This window comes from Haliotis rubra, unplaced genomic scaffold (genome assembly GCF_003918875.1).
Source record: "Haliotis rubra isolate DU_JTF1 unplaced genomic scaffold, ASM391887v1 Scf57, whole genome shotgun sequence".
NCBI lineage: Eukaryota > Metazoa > Mollusca > Gastropoda > Lepetellida > Haliotidae > Haliotis > Haliotis rubra.
In genome coordinates this window covers 1,805,453-1,827,272 of record NW_025767268.1, presented here as the reverse complement: position 1 = coordinate 1,827,272, position 21,820 = coordinate 1,805,453, and the positions used below count along the sequence as shown (strand labels likewise).

The window sequence follows — 21,820 nt, the reverse complement described above, 5'->3', positions numbered from 1 at the left end:
TAAGGTAAATTAATAGTTTGGCCTTGATAAGGTAAATATAGTAGTTTGGCCTTGTTAAGGTAAATTAATAGTTTGGCCTTGTTAAGGTAAATATAGTAGCTTGGCCTTGTTAAGGTAATTATAATATACTGAGTCAAAAAAGAAACTTCACAAAATGTAATTTGAAAAATAATGAATAATTTTTCTCTGATGATACATCTATGTATCCGAAATGGGATCCCTATCTTTCGACTCTAGAAAAACGTTAGCAAAACCCACTCAAACCCATCCATTCCTCGTGCAAATGACGTTAGTGCCAAATCAGGTTTTGCATGTGCAGTCGATCACGTGATCTTCGCATCGAAGTTTTCTTCATATGCACGTGTTTGCATTGGCCTCAAGAATTGAAAAAACACTTTTAAACCACAGTTCTAACGGTACTTGAAATGCCACGATTGTCAAATGTGCAACGTGAACGTGCCGTTGGCATGTTGCAAGCGGGAAGATCAGTTATTGACATCGCAAGAGCAATGGGATGCAGCCGTCATACTGTGTATGACTTGCGAGGTCCTCTACAACAAACTGGCACCACTTCTGATCGCCCAAGGTCGGGTTAGTCCCGTGTGACGTCACGAGCAGAAGAGACAAGTCAAATCGTCCTCGTCACCCTCGTGACAGATTTCTGCCGGCTACTACGAACCAGGGCTGAGATGTTTAGAGGTCGACTGTCCTCACACACCATTCGAAATCGGTTGCGGGCTGCCAATCTCCATTCTCGGCGTCCATATCGTGGGCCAATATTGGCGCGCCGTTTCATCAACGTCAAAGTCTGCTGTGGGCCCAAGCGTCACCTCCGATGGACCCAGAGAGACTGGAATCGAGTAGATCTTTAGCGATGAATCCAGGTTTACCCTCAGATTCGCGCGGACGGTAGGCATAGAGTCTAGAGCGGCGTCGTGAGCGGTATGCCCAATGTTGTGTACAGGAAGTCGACAGATTCGGGGGCGGAAGTTGCATGGTGTAGGGTGCTTTCTGTGGGAACAACCGTTCCCGACTTCTGGTCATCCGTGGAAGCCTCACAGCTGCTGCTTACGCGACCAGGTGCTCACCCTGAACTCGTTCCTTTCATGGCGGCTCATGGCCCAGGTCTACAGTTCCAGCATGATAATGCTCGGCCGCATACCGCGATGTTGACACGAAATTTCCTTCAAAGCGCTGGAATCAACGTCATGGACTGGCCATCGAGGTCCCCTGACCTTAATCCAATAGAGCACGTTTGGGATGAACTTGGGAGAAGGCTTCGTGGTCTTAGGAACCAACCTTAGAATTTGCAGGAACTTGGCACTGCCTTGCAATAGCAATGGCGCAGAATCCCCAACCACGTGTTCACAAGCATCAGGCAGTCGACGAGGAGACGGTGTTTGGCAGTGGTGAATGCGCGGGGCGGCCATACAGGATATTGAACTGAGAAATTTCGCATTTTTATTCTTGTGACTTGACATTCTGTGTACCCATGTTTTGGAACGGCGGTGTAGCCTAATGGAACTGATTATGGCACTGTCAGTGTATCGAGTACATCACACAGATCTCAGCAATGTAATAATAACAATTTAACCATCTTACCATCTCTTGTTCTTTTATAGTGCCCTGAAGAAAGAATGTGAAGTTTCTTTTTTGACTCAGTATAGTTTGGCCTTGTTAAGGTGAATATAGTAGTTTGGCCTTGTTAAGGTAATTATAATAGTTTGGCCTTGTTAAGGTAATTATAATAGTTTGGCCTTGTTAAGGTAAATATAGTAGTTTGGCCTTGTTAAGGTAATTATAATAGTTTGGCCTTGTTAAGGTAAATATAGTACTTTGGCCTTTTTAAGGTAATTATAATAGTTTGGCCTTGTTAAGGTAAATATAGTAGTTTGGCCTTGTTAAGGTAATTATAATAGTTTGGCCTTGTTAAGGTAATTATAATAGTTTGGCCTTGTTAAGGTAAATATAATAGTTTGACCTTGATAAGGTAAATATAATAGTTTGGCCTTGTTAAGGTAAATTAATAGTTTGGCCTTGATAAGGTAAATATAGTTTAGCCTTGATAAGGTACATATAATAGTTTGGCCTTGTTAAGGTAAATACAATAGTTTGGTTCTATCTATTTTGCAGTTAACACATAATATCTTAACTTTTCAAGTTTCCTTGTTAGTTATTTAGTCTTTAAGTTTAGTTCCTTCAGGCTTGTCAAACAAATTCCACAAAAACTGCAGAATACCATACACTAACTGGACTTTACATTGATGCTGTACTGTTTCATAAGTACAACATCTGTATCGGTAATATGAAACTCAAATAATAATAAAATAAATGCTTACTTTGATATTAAAGTAATTTCATTATTTCAATAATAAAATTTTGCATATCTCAGTGAAATCTAAATTATATAGGGCACTGATAGGGAGTACATCATAAAGCTGCTTGAGAATGTGGATTAGTTTACGAGTTGAGACAGGTGTGGTTGGACGCTTAAAACAGCTGACAGGGGGATGGGTGGATCATATTTCAGTAAAGTTAATTCACATCCCTTTCCATGTATGTTGTCTGTTACATTCTAAATCAGTCTATGTGTTCCTGAAATAGAGAGCTAGAGAGCTATAGAGAGCTAGAGAGAGAGAGAGAGAAAGAGCTAGAGAGAGAGAGAAAGAAGAGAGAGAGAGAGGAGAGCAAAAGAGCGAGAGAGAGAGCAAGAGAGAGTGAAGAGAGCAAGAGTGAGAGAGAGCGATAGAGAGAGAGAGCGAGAGAGAAAGAGCGAGAGAGACAGAGAAAGAGAAAGAAAGAGAGAGAGAGAGAGACAGAGTGCAAAAGAGAGAGAGAGCAAGAGAGAGAGAGAGAGCACATGGTCTGTTTGATGTCAAAATGAGGAGGGTTCCAAGATTGAATATTCCTTAGGTATAAGAATTCTTCACACAAGCGTTTTAGTCTTGTGAGGACACTGATGTCTGTACACTGTACAAGTGTTTTTGGTTTTACAGCAATGTTTTTGTAGAACACCTATCTAGGACAAAGGCATAATATGATCAATTTGAATAAAAGACAGGGATTATGTTTCTTTTGACACTCAACTGAATGTCCCTAACCAGATCTGTAATATAATGAATACCTTGCTGCATATTTAGGTAGACCAGTTACAGTGAGCACAGCTTTCGAAGTGTAATTGTTCTAATTTCTCAGTGAAATGTAGAGAGCTAACACTATACCAAGTATATCAGGCTGGTTTCTCCCAATTTTTCTTCATAAATATTAGTTTTTGAAAAAGAATCCTGAATCAGAACATTAATCAGTGTGTGTGTGTGTGTGTTGGTGCGCAAATGTTTCAAGTAAAATTAGAAAATGAATAAAAACGTTTACTTCTGAAATTCAGATTTTTCATTTATCTGAAAATAATCAATGAAATGCATGCAATATAAATCCAAGAAACATATGTTTGAAAATCATTTCAACACTGATCAGATCTGAAAAAGAGTGGTAATATAATACCATCCAAGGCTGGAGAGGAAAATGTCAGAGTTAAAACTATTGTGAACCAGGTGATTCAAACAAGACTATATTTTTAATTGAGATAAATTTTTAAATAAAGTTTTAAACAGAAGTTTTATGATCCAGAAGTTTCATGATGCCATTTCCAACAAAACCTATTAATTACCAAATCAAGACTCAGAATACATATGGCCTTGAAACATTCAAACTTCATTGCTGAATCAAACAACGGCAAGTTAATAACCCAAACTTGTCTTTCCACAGAATTTCATAACATATAACATACAAACTTCAGTTCAAATATACTTACGCTTACACTTTTGGTGTTAAAGTTGTCTCCCCCTTGTTGACCTTGAGCTGGATCATTTGACATTGCCATTGTGAAGGCAAGGGGGTTGGTATTGTAGCTCTGGAAGACACAAGACATACTGTCACTAGTAATGAATGTAAACATAACTAAGTAATCATTGTATCAATTGAAACAATCCATTAACCTTGATATCATGTTAACCATTCCATGAAGGAACATGAGGTCGGTACAATGACTTGCACAATGCAATGAATATCCAGGCCACATTCAAGACTTCTAAGACCTGTTCTTTACATAGGAATAACTATTTCAACTTGTTACATCTTACACATCTAAACACTTATCAAACAAAATGAACAAGCATATCTTGCTTTAAGTCACGTATCAATATGACAGATATCTGCAGCTATATCCAACAAAGAGGGATAGCTATAACTGAATGTTTCAAAAGCATTTCTTATAAGCTGACAAATGACAAAATAGACAATTTTTATTAATAACTGCTTCTTTAATGAACTAAGAGGAGCTGTGTCTACTATTCCTGTTATTTGGAGGAACTACTCTGTGAAGTTGAGGGCAGTAATTCAGTGGAACTGCATACTGAATATATTTTCAATATCGACATATTTTTCATCATGCTTATGAAACAGTTGGAATAAGAAGGGGATCCTTTTTGAGATTTCTTATTGTGAAAAAGAGTTTTGTCATTTAAAAGTGTTGCAGAGCACTGAGTCAGCCCATAGTTAACATTGTTACTTCCATATGTTAACTTGAGGCTATCCTGAGGTCAATACGTCTGGCCTCAGATCAGGTGAGGTGAAACTGGGTTTAACGTCGTGCTTGAGACTATTTCGCTCATATGACGACGTTCATGCGTGTGTATGTGTATGTGCGGCTGCTTGTACTAGCCCAGACAGAGCTGGTTTTATAGTGCTAGCCCACTGAGATACCATGCCACAGTGAAGCATGAATACCCCACTCAGACACATTATACTGACTCCGAGCCGACCAGTCCTTGTTGTACCAATTAATGCTGAGGGCCAGGTAGGGACCAACAAGTACCATATTTTAACGTCTTTTGGTATGACGCGGTCGGGGATCGAACCCGCGACCTTCCGCTCTCCGGGCGGACGCTCTAACCACTACACCACGGAGGCGGTAGCCTCAGATCAGAAGGTATGTTGTTCGAATCCCATGATGGGACTTGGTAAAGTTTGGTTGCTACAAATACAAAAGAAATTCTGTGTACCATTGTGTACCTCACTTTGACACTCAGGATTGGGACTATTTGAATATTTATTAATGCATGAGTGAGTGGGTATGGTTTATGACGCTTTTAGCAATATTCCATCAACATCATGGCGGAGGACACCAGAAATGGGCTTCACACATGATATCCTTGTGGGGAATCAAACCTGGGTCTTCGACATGATTTTGAGGGGGCAAACAAACACTTTCACCACTAGTCTACCACATCACCCACATGTCTCAGTACCAACAAGCAAAGGTATGATGCTAACAAGTCTAGAAGCTTAAACAGAGAAAAGCCAAGATTTGAACCCACGATCATTCTTTCAACAAAACTGAATCCTGAGAAAGCCAACTATGGCATTTCAGACCTATGGCAAACAAATGCCATAGACTGCATTTCAGGAATGTAAAATATGTACAGAAGTGGCACCCAACCAGAGTTAATTTTGAAATCTGTGCTCTCAATGCATGCTCAAAATTCACTACTTCATCAATGAAGAGGATCAAGGAAGTCAACGTCAGCATCATGAAGTATTAACCTCACATATTTCACAATGACTAGAGCGTAAAGATTAATCAAACTATCCATGCATCGAAATATCCAAGGCCGAAAAGCAGAAGATAAATTAGAATATAACTACCCGTTACATTCAAGCCATATTACCCTATTGATATTATTGACACAAAAACATATGAAAAAAATGCTAATTATATTTTCCCCTTTGTTTTGATAGAAAATAGACCAATCAAAATTATTTTCCAGAGTTTGATTACTACAGAGCATAGAAGTAATTCTGGTGTGTCACAACCTAACCACCGAGGTTAGACAGAACAGAGCCATGACCAATGTCGAATAGAAGAGCTTGCTAATAATTGTTTGTTGTAAGAGCTGATAAAACAAGGTCAGATGTTGTGGGTCAGCTATTTTGTCATGAATCGTATCAAGGATGATGTGCATCGTATCGACCAGTGGTTTGGGGCAAGGACCAGACTGTTGCTACCAGCAGACTTAATTCCAAACCAACACCAGATAATGATTAGTCTGAATTCCCTGAAGAAAAGAAATTCCATTCAGAATAAATGGCAAAATAGTGATAAAACTTATTTCAGACACACAAATGTAGAGAATTGATGCAGCAAACCCAAAATACCATGTCTGGAGGGATGCACAAATATACAGAGGGCATACCTACAGCACATGAAAAGTAGACACAAAGAACTTAGTTAAGCACCCCAGGACATATCTCACGATTGAATGAGCCCTGATTTTTCTGACTGAGTTTGGTTTCACGCCGCTTTTAGCAATATTCCAGCAATATCACGGCGGGGACACCAGAAAGGGCTTCACTCATTGTACCCATGTGGGGATTCGAACCCGGGTCTTTGGCTAACGAGCCAACGCTTTAACAACTAGGCTACCCCACTGCCCCGGCCCGATTTTAACCTTTTGGGGCATATCTGGGACATGATTGGTCGTCATGTGCAACAAGAGATCCTCCTGTACAGAACGTGACCCAAATGGAAACTGTTCCACACAAGGAATGGCATAAACTGCCCCTTCAGAGGATCAGGAGTCTGACAGGGGGTATGAGGAGGAGAGTGCTGGCTGTCATACAGTCACATAGAGGTTACTCTCGGTACTGACCTTCAGTCGTGTAAGGCAAAATGACATTTTGAATGTTCACATTCACCAATAAATTCAACAATAAACATTCCAGGGCCATACTGGTACAGACATCGTTTTGTATGAAAATCAGTGTTTTGAAAATGAGCAATTGTCATCATAAAATCAATATGGATTCCAATCATTTTGCTGCTTTTTATGAGTCAAAGGATCATATGGTTCAGGAAAACTCCATCGTGGTCACCACAGAAGTTTTATGTATGTGTTGAAAATCTATCATTGCAAAAATAAAGGGGTGCTTAATTAAGTTCCTTGTGTATAGTTGGTTATCTGAACACTACACCATTTCAATACTTTACAGGACCAGCAAGGGCCCCTAAACATTTTTGATGGGGGTACCTTTGACCCTGTGAGGTGAGGTGAAATTGGGTATAACATCGTGCTTGAGAATATTTCGCTCATATGACGACGTGCATGCGTGTGTATGTGTATGTGCGGATGCTTGTACTAGCCCAGACTTAAGCTGGTTTTATAGTGCTAGTTCATTGAGATACCATGCCACAGTGAAGCATTTTAACCCTGTTATATAAATGGATTATTCAGTGACACCAGGTGTTTGCAAAAACGGTATGCTTGTCCAGCTCTAACAGTAGCACTGGCTACTCACACAAATTACATAAAAAGACTGTGTTTGTTGTCTAATATTCCTGTAAAACAACAACATGCGAACAATCCAGTAAATGAGTGAGTGAGTTTAGTTTTACCCAGCACTCAGCAATATTCCAGCTATATGGCGGTGGTCTGTAAATAATTGAGTTTGGACAAGACAATCCAGTGATCAACAGCATGAGCATCAATCTACACAATAGGGAACCGATGACATGTGTCAACCAAGTCAGCGAGCCTGACCACCCGAACCAGATAGTCGCCTCTTACAACAAGCATGGGTTACTGAAGATCAATTCTAACCCAGATCTTCACAGGTCAACAATCCAGTGAACCATATTATGGTTATACACTGGAATATCACAGACCATGGCATACAACAAACACGTCCCCTGTAAACCCCATCACCATGAGCAGCAGGTGCTATGTGACATCACGCCTCCATATTAATCACACAATCATGGCAGACAGGCAGGGAATCAGGTTAAGGAAATAACACAATTCCAGAATATGATAGGAAACGAACAGAGACATCATTAAGTCAAAACTAAACCAATTACTTGACAAATGAATGCAACATCTCCAATGAAATGTGAGACCCAGATTGTTTGACCTCATCTGAAGGCATTCCCTCCCTGCTGTAGGAAGTAAGCTGACCACTTCAATGGCAACGTAAGCATGCACGGATCCTGGTTATCAGTGGCAGCTGATATTATACATTAATCTGGTCAGGCCTAATACAACTGATACTTCAGTTTTTAAGTACAGTATTAATGCCAATATCAGATAAAGTCCAACAGTCCGTCAAAATAATCTTTAAACAGGAGTTAGTGAGTGAGTAGGCTTAGCGCCACTGTGAACAGTAGCCATTCCATTAGACCCTCTGTCATCTTAATGGTGGGGGAAGCCCCAAGTGATGCGAAAAAAACAAATTCTACAACACTACGTGCAAGCGAAATGTATTCACTATCTTTTTGGTGCACATTGGCCCTATATTCAGGTATGAGAATGGGTATGAGTAAAATGAAGAAAATGAGCTGGAGATTTAGACGATTCACAAGAATGACCTTGGCCTTATGAAATTCCCAGAATTCCACGGATCTGTGGAAAATTCTCACCCCTGTATATTTCACAATTTGACTATGTATGACAGGAAAAATCTTGAATTGTAATATGTTGTAAAACAGCATCCAATACACAACAGTTCGAGTTGCCCACAAGGCACAAAATCTTACAAGCAGACATCTGTAAGTTTGAATAAAGGCGTGAATGCAGGTGAACATGGCAGTGAACATGGCACCCCAATTTCCCTTTGCCGCAGGCTTACTTTTTCAAACAAAACCCGGAGTTGGTTTTGATCCTTTACATCCCACCTGCCTGTTAACTGTCCAATGAGAACCAGACAAACCGGTGACTGACAGCATGATCATCGATCAGCAGTTGAACCATTCCATCCAATGTAGCCACATCTCGCAACAGTGAAAGTGGTGACTGACATGATCGGGTGGTCAGACTCTCTGACTTGGATGATGCGTGTCATCATATCCCAGATGTGTAGATCAACGCTCTTGATGTCAATCACTGGATTGTCTGGTCTAGAGATTGTCCTATGGCAGGAAAACTGCTGAGTGTGCGAAAAATACAGTGTGCACAATGAAAATCCTAGTCACATTGCAATTCTTCACGTGAGTTTTCACACATGCAACGAATGCCACGATATTCTCTAAGTGTTTCCACAAAGTATGTCGCATTAATAAGAAAGTTTCCACCACCTCTACTGTTGTGTTTATCAACACGGTCCTGGTACAGAGTGAGTGAGTTTAGTTTTACTCCAGCAGAATCACGGTGGGCGACACCAGAAATGGGCTTCACACATTGTACCCATGTCGGAAATCGAAAACGGGTCTTTGGGGTGACAAGCGAACACTTTAACCACTGGCTACCCCATGTCCTCTTCTATTAGAGAAATGGTTGTACTATAACAAACTTAGGGTACATAAATTTCAACATACAAACAAATACTGGGGACATATCCTACCCTTGAAACCTGCTCAGCACAATATCTAGAATCCCCTTTTGGAGATTAATGTTCTACAGCAAAAAAGTATTACACATACAAATTCTAAAGTAACAACAAATATTTACGTCATTTTACACAGAAATGTAATTGATCTGTTTCTAATTTTCCAACTGAAATCCAATAGAAGCAAATTGTTCCAGAAGGACAATACACAGAAACCTGACATCTCAACCATTATATTTTAATGTCTCCCAAAGTAGAATTGCAACCCCTATCTCTATGTGATAAAATGATCTGCTCGATGAAGACACAGGATGAAAGAAGAGCTGACTGGAGCAATATATAGCAATCATGGCACTTAATATGGGTTATCAAATTGCATACGTCAACCCATAAAGTCAATCACACTAAAACACAACACAATGCCTTCAAACCACAGTGTTTCCCCACACAAGGAAATCCAGACCCTTATGTCTAGGGTTGTTGTTACAGGCTCAGAATGATACCCCAAGTAGATCCATCTCAAAGATCCCTAATCCCGGCACAACCCAATTAGCCCTTGTAACCTAGCAACCTTAGTGCGACCATCATCACAGGTTCTTCATCATAATCAATATGTTATTTTTAATTTGGCAGCAGCAACATAAGCTACAGTAACAATACTACAATTTGCGTAATTAACCAGTCCCTGAGATCGCAGAAATATGATAACAAACCATTTGATACAGCTATTGATTTCATTCTTGCAACAAGCTTCCGGCACGAGTTCAAAAAGGCAATTTGGAAATGGACATCATTCTTTGATTTAATGGATCCAAATAATACTTGAAGGCTTTCTCCCAAGTTCAGCATGTATTTACACGATATGGACTGTGCTGGTGATTGGTTTAAGGATTGGCCCAACTATTACATTCCATTACTGGAACACTCTCCGTCTTTTGCCATATTGAAAACACAAACCTGGTAAAAGTCATATGAGAATTATCAGTATTTGCTTATAAAGATGTTTTGGGTCTGAAATGATTTTCGTCTTCCCTTCAGATAAAAACATCTACTTTTAGCTTGATTTGATTATATGTTCTCAGAGGGAGCCACTTGGGAGAAACATTACAAGGAAATAAATTGAAGATTAAAGGCATGAAAAAGGGACCATATGTATACAATTACATCAATTGATATTTTAATATTTGCAGATGAGGAAACAGTATAATGAAAATATCAGGCATAAGCTCAATATATAAATATTTATTTGATATTGTTAATATGTTCTCTGTAAGACTACCTTTGGTTTTAATGTCGCACTCCATATTATTACAGAACTCTAAATAATCAAGTATGGACCAGACAATCCAGTGACTGACATTACGAGCATCAGCATATGCAAATGGGATACTATGACAGACATCAACCAGTTAAGCGAGCTTGACCACCCTATTCTGTTTAGTCGCCTCTTACAACAAGCATGGGTTGCTGAAGATTTGATTTCAATGACTCAAAAGACATACAATATTTATTTTGAGAGGGTTACAAATGTAAAGGTGTTTAATCTGTGAGAAAATGAAGTTTCAAACTTGTAGGGATACATACTGTGACTGGATCAATGGAGGAACCCTGGATTAAATTTGGCACCCTCAATAATGTTAAGACTGCATCATTAGATCTAGCATTACTAGATCTAGCATTCACACTGAATATTAACACCAACATAACTTCTCCTAATATGTGATATGGGAATTTTTTAAATGAAAAAGGTCAACAGACAGTTGCTAAATCTCCTCAATATTAATGAGCAACGTCTGCTGGTACTGGTAGCATTTGTCATGAGCTGGTATATGTTTCATGAATACCTGACAATAACAATGTTCTCATCACATACAGTTCGATGACTTTCACAATTGCTTGATCAGCTTGTGTAAATATAATGTGCACACTTGACATGGTACCTGTTGAGAGGCAGTAAATCTTATCAGCCCTACATTACATTGTTGACTGGAGTCTAGTTACACTCATGTGCAAAAGTCTGAAGGAACAATAAACTCAAACATGTCGTGGTCATATTGTGTCTCTATTTGTGCAAGTGAGATGTTCTCAGTTTTCAAACTTATTTATAAAAACACTAAGTCCATGATTTACAGCTTAACTATATATCATACACGCTAAAGAAACTATCTGCCTGCATGAAGATACATATAGTAAATGTCTCTTGTTTGTTATTACATGACAACATCTGTAGTGTATATCAATGTTATTACATGACCACAACTGTAGTGTATATCAATGTTATTACATGACCACAACTGTAGTGTATATCAATGTTATTACATGACCACAACTGTAGTGTATATCAATGTTATTACATGACCACAACAACTGTAGTGTATATCAATGTTATTACATGACCACAACTGTAGTGTATATCAATGTTATTACATGACCACAACAACTGTAGTGTCAGTGTATATCAAGTGTATATCAATGTTTACATGACCACACAACTGTAGTGTATATCAATGTTATTACATGACCAACAACTGTAGTGTATATCAATGTTATTACATGACCACAACTGTACTGTGTATATCAATGTTGTTATGACCACAACAACATAATATATCAATGTTATTACATGACCACAACAACTGTAGTGTACATCAATGTTATTACATGACCACAACAACTGTAGTGTATATCAATGTTATTACATGACCACAACAACAGTAGTGTATATCAATGTTATTACATGACCACACAACTGTAGTGTATATCAATGTTATAACAAGACCACAGCAACTGTAGTGTATATCAACTGTAGTGTATATCACATTACCAGCACAACAACTGTAGTGTATATCAATGTCACTGTATTACAACAGTACATGTTTTTACAATGCAATAATGCAGCGTCATGTTAATGTATACAGCACGATGTTTATACTGAACATGTACCACAAGTGTGTGTGTACAAGCAACTATAATGATAAACGGTATAATACTGCATGGCCACAGCAGCTGTTGTATACGGTATGATACTGCATGGCCACAGCAGCTGTTGTATACGGTATGATACTGCATGGCCACAGCAGCTGTTGTATACGGTATGATACTGCATGGCCACAGCAGCAGCAGCTGCATGGCCACAGCAACTATACGGTATGATACTGCATGGCCACAGCAACTGTATTATAGCGGCATGATACCATACTGCTGTTGTATGGCCATGGCCACAGCAGCTGTTGTTGTATACTGCATGGCCACAGCAGCTGTTGTATGATACTGCATGGCCACAGCAGCTGTTGTTGTATACGGTATCATACTGCATGGCCAGCAGCTGTTGTATCTGTATGTATGCATGGCCACAGCAATGATACTGCATGGCCACTGTTGTAGCAGGTATGTTGTAGCAGCTGTTATTGAATGATACTGCATGGCCACAGCAGCTGTTGCGTACTTCAGTGTTATTGCATGACCACAGCATTCTGTGTATATCGATGCCATAACATGATCACATCATCTCTTCAATATTAGTGATTTCTCATGGAAACTATGGCAACAGCAACTGTTTAACAATTCCATTTTCATCCTGACCGTACCACCTGTTGTTTCTATAAACACAAGCACAACACAATGTCATGATAACACAATGCAGTAAATCCATATGTGTGCATGAATACAAAAAAAAGAATCTGCAAGGAAATCTTCAACAAGTAACTTGAGATATTCCATGAAAAAATAGCTAATGAAAACAATTTCATAATATAAAGAACCATGTTTCTCTATAGCTTATTCTATTACAAAGTAAGCAATGAATGACAAAGGGTGATCAAGAAGCCTTTGGTCCGACTGAACTGAACTGAGCTCGACAAGCAGCAACCGCAGGATTCAAGCAATCATTACACAATGCCATAGAACCTGGTCAACTACAATCAACAGAATTAATTGCCTCTTTATTAGTCTTCTTAGTACATAAAGGGGTCATAAAGATTTGAGTACATTTTAATCCATACATCTGCAGCGAAAAAGACAAAAAGTGCACTGGATTCTCCATGCTAAATCAATAATAATTAATCTATGAAAATAATTGGAGATGATGGGAGTTGTACAAGTACTCATATTTCTGTAACAATTATAATAAAAGTACATTTAATGAAGTAATCAAGTAATTAGATATTGTTTTACAAGAATATTACCAAAGAAAGAACAGAATAATTACTTTCCTTATTACAAAATTACGTTTTGACAAATCTGTATGAATAAAGGAACACGACTTACAGTCAGTCACCTTTTCATTGAATGCTGTATCCAACAGTACATGAAATGAGGGAGATTTGTACGATAATATTTGAATCTTAGAAGCAGCTGAAATGTTGGTTGCGCAACTGACAAGGAACTCTAGATATACATCCTCAACTTCAAACTCATTTAAATTCAAACAGCCAACGCTCTCTATTATCTGCCAAAACCGATTCCTTTGGATGTAAACGGTAAAACAGTGATACAAAATATCTGAATGGATCACTGGAAATCAGTGATGGCCACAAGTCACAAAACTCCCGTTAACATTACAAACCAATCAGGTCACAAACCTCCTGGTCACATCACAAACCAATCAGGTCACAAACCTCCAGGTCACATCACAAACCAATCAGGTCACATCACAAACCAATCAGGTCACAAAGCTCCGGTCACATCACAAACCAATCAGGTCACAAACCTCCTGGTCACATCACAAACCAATCAGGTCACATCACAAACCAATCAGGTCACAAACCTCCAGGTCACATCACAAACCAATCAGGACACAAACCTCCAGGTCACATCACAAACCAATCAGGTCACAAACCTCAGGTCACATCACAAACCAATCAGGTCACAAAGCTCAAGGTCACATCACAAACCAATCAGGTCACAAACCTCCAGGTCACATCACAAACCAATCAGGTCACAAACCTCCCGGTCACATCACAAACCAATCAGGTCACAAACCAAGTCAGGGTAAAGATAACCATCTGTCATCCTCACATTGGAACAGATTACTTCTTACTTCTCATGTTTAAATATTTGTACTGATTCATCTACAGCTTCTCGTTGACTACATGTTCATCAACAACTATTGTTGCCTGTGAAGAAACATTGTTATAAAGATCTGTTGGGCTGGTTTATAATTTCCAAAGCTTGTCTTCAAAATATACTCATATTCTTACCGAAAACACTACATAAATTTAGTTCCTTCAAGAAAATATATTCTCCAGTCTCATGTTAACCCTCGGATAATATGAGAGGTGTCTGAATGAAGTAATATCGCCAAGGAATGTTTGTCAGTAAGGTATGTTGATTGATCTTCTGTCAGGGAAACCCAACACGTTGCGTAAGTCACCTCAAGACAGAACATTAACGTCATCACATCATATCATCAGTTTCCTCAAGTTTTTGTGTACTCCGACTCACATTAAGACAAGAATAGTTCCATGCCAAAAAGCAAATCAGAGGAAAGTTTTTATTTGAAACAACTGAAATTTATAAGGATATGTAGCTCAGAAGATATGGTTTTGCTTCTGCTAAACATGACATTTGAGATAATTTGGAACATCGGAATAAACAAATTAACAGCAACATATGAATATGAATATATTTCCACTCTTTTATCTTAATACGATAATAAGTCAATATTCCAGCAATATCACGACAGGGGTCACAAGAAATGGGCTTCACCCATTGTACCCATGTGGGGAATCGAACCCAGGTCTTCGGTGTGATGAGTGAACACTTTAACCACTGGGCTACCCCACTGCCCCTCTATGATAATATCACATGGCTAAAACTGTTTTCAAACAGGCAACAAAAATCCTGAGAAAATCTACTGGATAAAACCAAGCCAAATACAATTCTGGCTGTGTTGTTAACAACTGAAAAAGAAGACTAACTATTTCAACCGTCATTACCTGAGAAATTGCTACGACCTCTTACAGCCGAAGGCAACACTATGTATGTGTTAACTTCTTTGAGTGGCATTTTAGAAGTTGGGAAGTACAATATAGAACAAACTTTATGGATAACAACTTCTTTTTATTCATGAGTGCGACGTTTCGATACAGATTCTTGTACCGTTCTCAAGCATGACGTTTCGATACAGATTCTTGTACCGTTGTCAAGCATGATGTTTCGATACAGATTCTTGTACAAGAATCTGTATCGAAACGTCGCACTCACGAATAAAAAGAAGTTGTTATCCATAAAGTTTGTTCTATATTATGTATGTGTTGTATTATGGATGATCCAAACTTCACTTTCCAAAAGTCACATGGAAAAGTCACAGAGTGCTGTACATTGTTTGGTAGGTCATTTTGTGTTTTCATGATTCAAGATATCGCTTAATATAAGTATGTCAAAGCTAGAGGTTACTGTTGGTTTTCAGAAATAGAGAAGACATTATACATGAGTTCTTGTTCCCATCACACTCTTCCCACTCCTCAGACTCGCAGTGACAGACCGATTTGTTCCACTACTGGTCAAAAACAATATCACAATCATGAGGCTTTGTTGGTCACTTAAAAATCAGAATTCAGTGACACTAAGACACTTTCCATACAATATCAGATTGTTAATCTACATTAGTTATTTAAAGTCATAGCAATGACAGACAAAAATAGAAAACTTCACACAAGCAAATAACCAGCATCTGCTATCTTCCTGTCTCTTGCTCTTTGTAGGCCCGTGAACTTAGATCTGCCTGAGTATCTTTGTGAAGTCTGACTAATGACGCTGGCTAGTGTGTCCATCGATCTAATCATAAGGACTTCCCTGGAATCCTTAGAGACTTCCTTGGCGACTTGTCGCATTTCTCCGCCAAAGATGGATGTTGTCGCATCACGGGCTGTATAAAGTGGGGCTGTAAAGTTCTCCCCAATTACAGGAGGCGAGGAGGCCTTGACGACGCAGCTAAGGTCAGTGCTGCTGAAACAGATGTAAGATGATCCGCTAAAACTGCTGATCTTTCTTTGCATAAGTAAGGCAGAATAAATCATTCTATCATCTTCCGCCGTGGAATCCCGAATCTAGTAATAAGAGTCTCATTGATCGCCCTAGATCTATTTAACCCAAAGAACATACGCCTCGCCATGGTTTCTATATGAGCCAACTTGGCGCATCATCCATCTTGTAAATCTTGTTCTTTACATCGCTGATGATCTTATAGTTCTCATCGATGTCCTGGGCCTTGTAGAAGGAGTCCATGTTATGCGTGGAGAACTTCTTGGCTTGAAAGTTGGGCAGATGTGGTATCTGAACTTTCGTGAGCTTTCTGGAAAGCTGCATCTAGATTCTGTGGCACTGCCGCAATCGGGTCGATCGGGGTAGAGTGATTGCATCTGGATCATCTTCCTTCATCAAATACGCCTGAGCTGTATTGCCACTTTTAGATGGTGATGTGAGATCTAGGTTATTGACCATCCACCGTGATCTCTGCATCAGAAAATATGATTCCTCCATCATCCCTCAAAACCATCATCATTAATAAATTGTAGATGCTCTTCGACCGCGGTAGCTGTCTGTATATCTGATGAGGTTTGTGGCGATCTAGTTGACTTGTGCTTGCTTCTATGTGGAGATCTGATGGGTGATCGATCTGGTGATGAACGGAGTGGAGATCGCCTATGGGATGATCTTCTCGAGACTTGTGAGGTGAATGTTGATAGCTTCGCTGAAGCTCTTCGCAGTCCCTCGATGTTCTTCTAGACGATGAAGATCTGGAATCATATGTCCTTCGCTAATGCCTTCGCCAAGCTTCATTTGCGCCCGGTCCGGGGATCGATGATATGACCTTCGCCAAGGCTTCCGCGGATGTCTGATGGTCTGAGTCCATATCTAGAGATGAAATCGAAGATGGTGATGATCTCTCCCGCTTCGCTAAGGCCTTCGCTAAGGCTGTACATCTAGGTCCTTCGCCAAGGTGGTGCGGACTTCCTTCGCTAAGGTGACATCGCCTTGGCTGCTACGCTGACGGGGGTGCCTCTGGGGTGCTGTTCACGTTGGAGCCTTCGCTAAGGTTCGGACTTCGCTTGGCGCAGTTTGTAGTGGTCCTCCATGATGTTCATAATCTGCCGCGATCATGTCTTCTGGGATGATCTAGATTTAAGTCGCCGGGCGCCTTTTCTGGCGATGGGGTTCACATCAATGACGCCTGACGCCGGGTGTAGAGGCATCAGGCTGCATGGAGATCTCTGCAGAAGTCACAGTCGCTGACACCGGGTCGCTTCTTCTGCCGTAAGTCGGGATGATTATCGGCTGATCATCGAGAGGCCCAACTCTGCTGCTGGAACGATCTCGCTGAGAAAGTTCTTGCTGTCTTCGTGATTTCCTTTGGAAGTCTGGCGCTGCCCTGGGTGTCCTCAATCTGGCGCTGAGACGACGATGAGGCCCTCTTAGACTTAGTCTGCAATGACGGGATGTCTGGGGAGGCCGGTCGCTTTCTTCGAGGTAACGGATCAAGGCCCCATCGCCCTCTGCCGCAGGGGTCTCTAGCAGAACACCAGACGGGAGAGGGTCGATCGCTAGCAGCTGACTGGAAGGAATATCTGGACTCTCTGCCATGTTTTGCCCTTGTTTGCTGGATCTATCTGCAGCACGCCTTAAGACGCAAAGATGATATTTATTAAATGCAGAATGAGATAAATTAATGCAGTAACTGCAACGTGAATTAAACGCGACACACGGGCGAGAACAACTAGGGCATATTACATGTGGATCGGAGGCAGAAAACGAATCTACAAATCGCATAGATTTTCATGAACGTAAAGTTAGCTGAACAATCACCTAATACACGGAATAAACAGTAGAAATAATGATAATTAATCAATACAAATAGTAAAGGATACTAGCTATACCTCTATAGTAACCTATGAGAGGTAAAAACTAAGAGATTATCAAAGGATATGTGTGTAAGGAGACACAAGGCTTCTCACATCCTGCTCACTGGGCTAAGAAGGAGAGAGTGAAGCACATGGCCAGAGGGTGGCTTACACCTTTCCGCCAGGGAGACAAAGGGAGCAAACTCGTGGTGAGTACCAATTAGTGATTTTATTTTGAAGGAGCTTCAAATAAGGAGATACAAGTGTTCCACTATGTTCGCAAGAAGAAGAAGACAAGCAAAAGAGCATGAGTCAGGATAAGGAAAAAAACCCATTCGGCAGAAAATGTACCCATTGAAAACAAATGGCAGTAAAAAGCGTAAGACCATCTTTTTAAGATGCTACATCTGATTACCCGTAACAAAAATTTCTCTTGTTCCTACTAAAACGCGTAAAAAATATCTGCCAATGTGAAATTTATGTCTCTTCAAGAATATTAAAATGAATCTTTTGCGTTATTTAATATGTCAGTTGTAATAAATAGAATTACTGGTTGGCATTTCCAACCCATAAAGTTTATCTGTCATCATCCATTTTGGGCAGTGTCAGCCAAATGCTTCTTAAAATCTATAACATTATCGCATGTCATAATCCCTCATCTGGTGAAAGTGTTATAAACTAAACAGATGGTGCCTTGGATGACGATGAATAAACATGATCCCTGATTCACATCCATAATTAGGGCTAAGAGTCCCTTGGGTTTCACACGGGACCAGAATCCTTGTAATAATCAGTGGTAATTTCAACATTGCACAAGTTTATGCATCAGTGATATAAAAGCCTGTCATTAAAGGATATAAAAGCAGGGTAGGAGATGCTATGGATTTGATATATAGTTTATCAGAAGCGTCACATTTTCAGCACCCAAGATGCATCATCCTCAAAACCATCATCATTAATAAATTGTAGATGCTCTTCGGGACTGCGTGTAGCTGTCTGTATATCTGATGAGGTTTGTGGCGATCTAGTTGACTTGTGCGCCGCTCTATGTGGAGATCTGATGGGTGATCGACCTGGTGATGAACGGAGTGGAGATCGTCTATGGGATGATCTTCTCGGAGACTTGTGAGGTGAATGTTGATAGCTTCGCGAAGCTCTTCGGCAGTCCCTCGATGTTCTTCTAGACGATGAAGATCTGGAATCATATGTCCTTCGCGAATGCCTTAAGCTTCATTTCCACGTCCCGTCCGAGGATCGATGATATGACCTTCGCGAAGGCTTCGCGGATGTCTGATGGTCTGAGTCCATATCTAGAGATGAAATCGAAGATGGTGATGATCTCTCCGCCGAAGGCGTAAGGCCTTCAGCGAAAGGCTGTACATCTAGGTCCTTCGTCAAGGTGGTCGAAAGGGACTTCCTTCGCGAAGGTGACATCGCCTTGGCTGCTTCGCTGACGGGGGTGCCTCTGGGTGTTGTTCACGCTGGAGCCTTCTAAGGTTCCGGACCCTGCTTAGCAGTTTGTAGTGGTCCTCCATGATGTTCATAATCTGCCGCATCATGTCTTCTGGGATGATCTGTGACTTCCAAGTCGCCGAGGCGTCTTTTTCTCGCGATGGGTTCACATCAATGACGTCTGACGTCGGGTGTAGAGGCATCAGGCTGCATGGAGATCTCTGCAGAAGTCACAGTCGCTGACACCGGGTCGCTTCTTCTGCCGTGAAAGTCGGGGATGATTATCGGCTGATCATCGTAGAGGCCCAACTCTGCTGCTGGAACGATCTCGGGCTGAGAAAGTTCTTGCTGTCTTCGTAGAGATTTCCCTTTGGAAGTCTGCGCTGCCCTGGGTGTCCTCAATCTGGCGTTGAGACGACGATGAGGCCCTCTTAGACTTTAGTCTGCAATGACGGGATGTCTGGGGAGGCCCCGGTCGTTTCTCGAGGTAACGGATCTGCCCCATCGTTCCCTCTGCCGCAGGGGTCTCTAGCAGAACACCAGGCGGGAGAGGGTCGATGTAGCTAGCAGCTGACTGGAAGGAATATCTGACTCTCTGCCATGTTTTGCCCTTGTTTGCGTTGATCTATCTGCAGCAACGCCTTAAAAGACGCAAAGATGATATTTATTAAATGCAGAATGAGATAAATTAATGCAGTAACTGCAAGCGTGATGTCAAACGCACAATGGCGTAGAACAACTAGGGCATATTACATGTGGATCGAGGCAGAAAAAGCGTAATCTACAAATCGTACAGATTTTCATGAGCGAAGCTAGCTGAACAATCACTAATACACGCGGAATAAACAGTAGAAATAATGATAATTAATCAATACAAAAAAAAGAGCATGAGTCAGGATAAGGAAAAAATGCAGTGCCTGGAGTTTTATTATTCAGTCCTTTCAAAGGCATCAGGATGATTGATTTATAACTGAAGCCAGAAAAGAGAAATTATTTCAATATAATTGTGTTAAGATTTAGTACTATTCCTTCTGTCACAGAAAACAAGATAAATTGGAGTAAGTGACTGTTAAGATCAACACCGCTTCGAACTGGATTCAAACTCATCGCCGGCCCTTGTTGCAATTTTCTGCATTATGATCATATCACATATACTGAACCGAGATGGACAGAACTGAAGGCCTTGTACTGCAACATGTACCGTCGCGTGGTAAGAGCATGGTTCACCCCTAAAAATAGCTGTGCCTTAACCTCGTCAGAGGAGTATAAGTGACTTGGATATGTCAAATCAGTGTCATCAATTTAGTTTTATGCCGCTTCTAGCAATATTCCAGCAATATCATTGCGGTGGACACCATAAATGGGCTTCATACATTGTACCCATGAGGGGAATCAAATCCGGGTCTTCAGCATGATGGGCGAACACTTTAATCACTAGGCCACCCCACCGCACCACGATGACATGGAATCTACGAAGTCAACAAGATAACTTTACCCCATCAAGTTATCAATACATTGGTGAAATCAGTCAAGAACAAACCACTGTTAATCATCTCCCAGGATGCATCACAGCAAACCCATTCGGCAGAAAATGTACCCATCAAAGACAAATGGCAGTAAAAACGTAAGACCATCTTTTTTAAGATGCTACATCTGATTACCCGTTACAAAAATTTCTCTTGTTCCTACTAAAAACGTAAAAAAATATCTGCCAATGTGAAATTTATGTCTCTTCAAGAATATTAAATGAATCTTTTGGGTATTTAATATGTCAGTTGTAATAAATAGGAATTACTGGTTGGCATTTCCAACCCATAAAGTTTATCTGTCATCATCCATTTTGGGCAGTGTCGCCAAATGCTTCTTAAAAATCTATAACATTATCGAATGTCATAATCCCTCATCTGGTGAAAGTGTTATAAACTAAACAGATGGTGCCTTGGATGACGATGAATAAACATGATCCCTGATTCACATCCATAATTAGGGCTAAGAGTCCCTTGGGTTTCACACGGAACCAGAATCCTTGTAATAATCAGTGGTAATTTCAACATTGCACAAGTTTATGCATCAGTGATATAAAAGCCTGTCATTAAAGGATATAAAAGCTGGGTAGGAGATGCTATGGGTTTGATATATAGTTTATCAGAAGC

General features: G+C 40.3%; 1 protein-coding gene across 4 annotated transcripts in view; it reads right to left on the bottom strand.

Annotated features, from left to right (window-relative positions):
• Nucleotides 1-21,820, bottom strand: part of LOC124254264 (TOX high mobility group box family member 3-like) — a 145,437-nt gene that overhangs the window by 45,859 nt on the left and 77,758 nt on the right. For 3 of the 4 annotated variants that reach the window (XM_046688178.1, XM_046688179.1, XM_046688176.1), the window contains one exon: nt 3,812-3,910. In XM_046688178.1, coding sequence (XP_046544134.1) covers nt 3,812-3,880 — 69 coding nt within the window. In that variant the 5' untranslated portion in view covers nt 3,881-3,910. The remainder of the gene's footprint in view (nt 1-3,811; nt 3,911-21,820) is intronic. The other variant, XM_046688177.1, reaches the window with a different exon arrangement.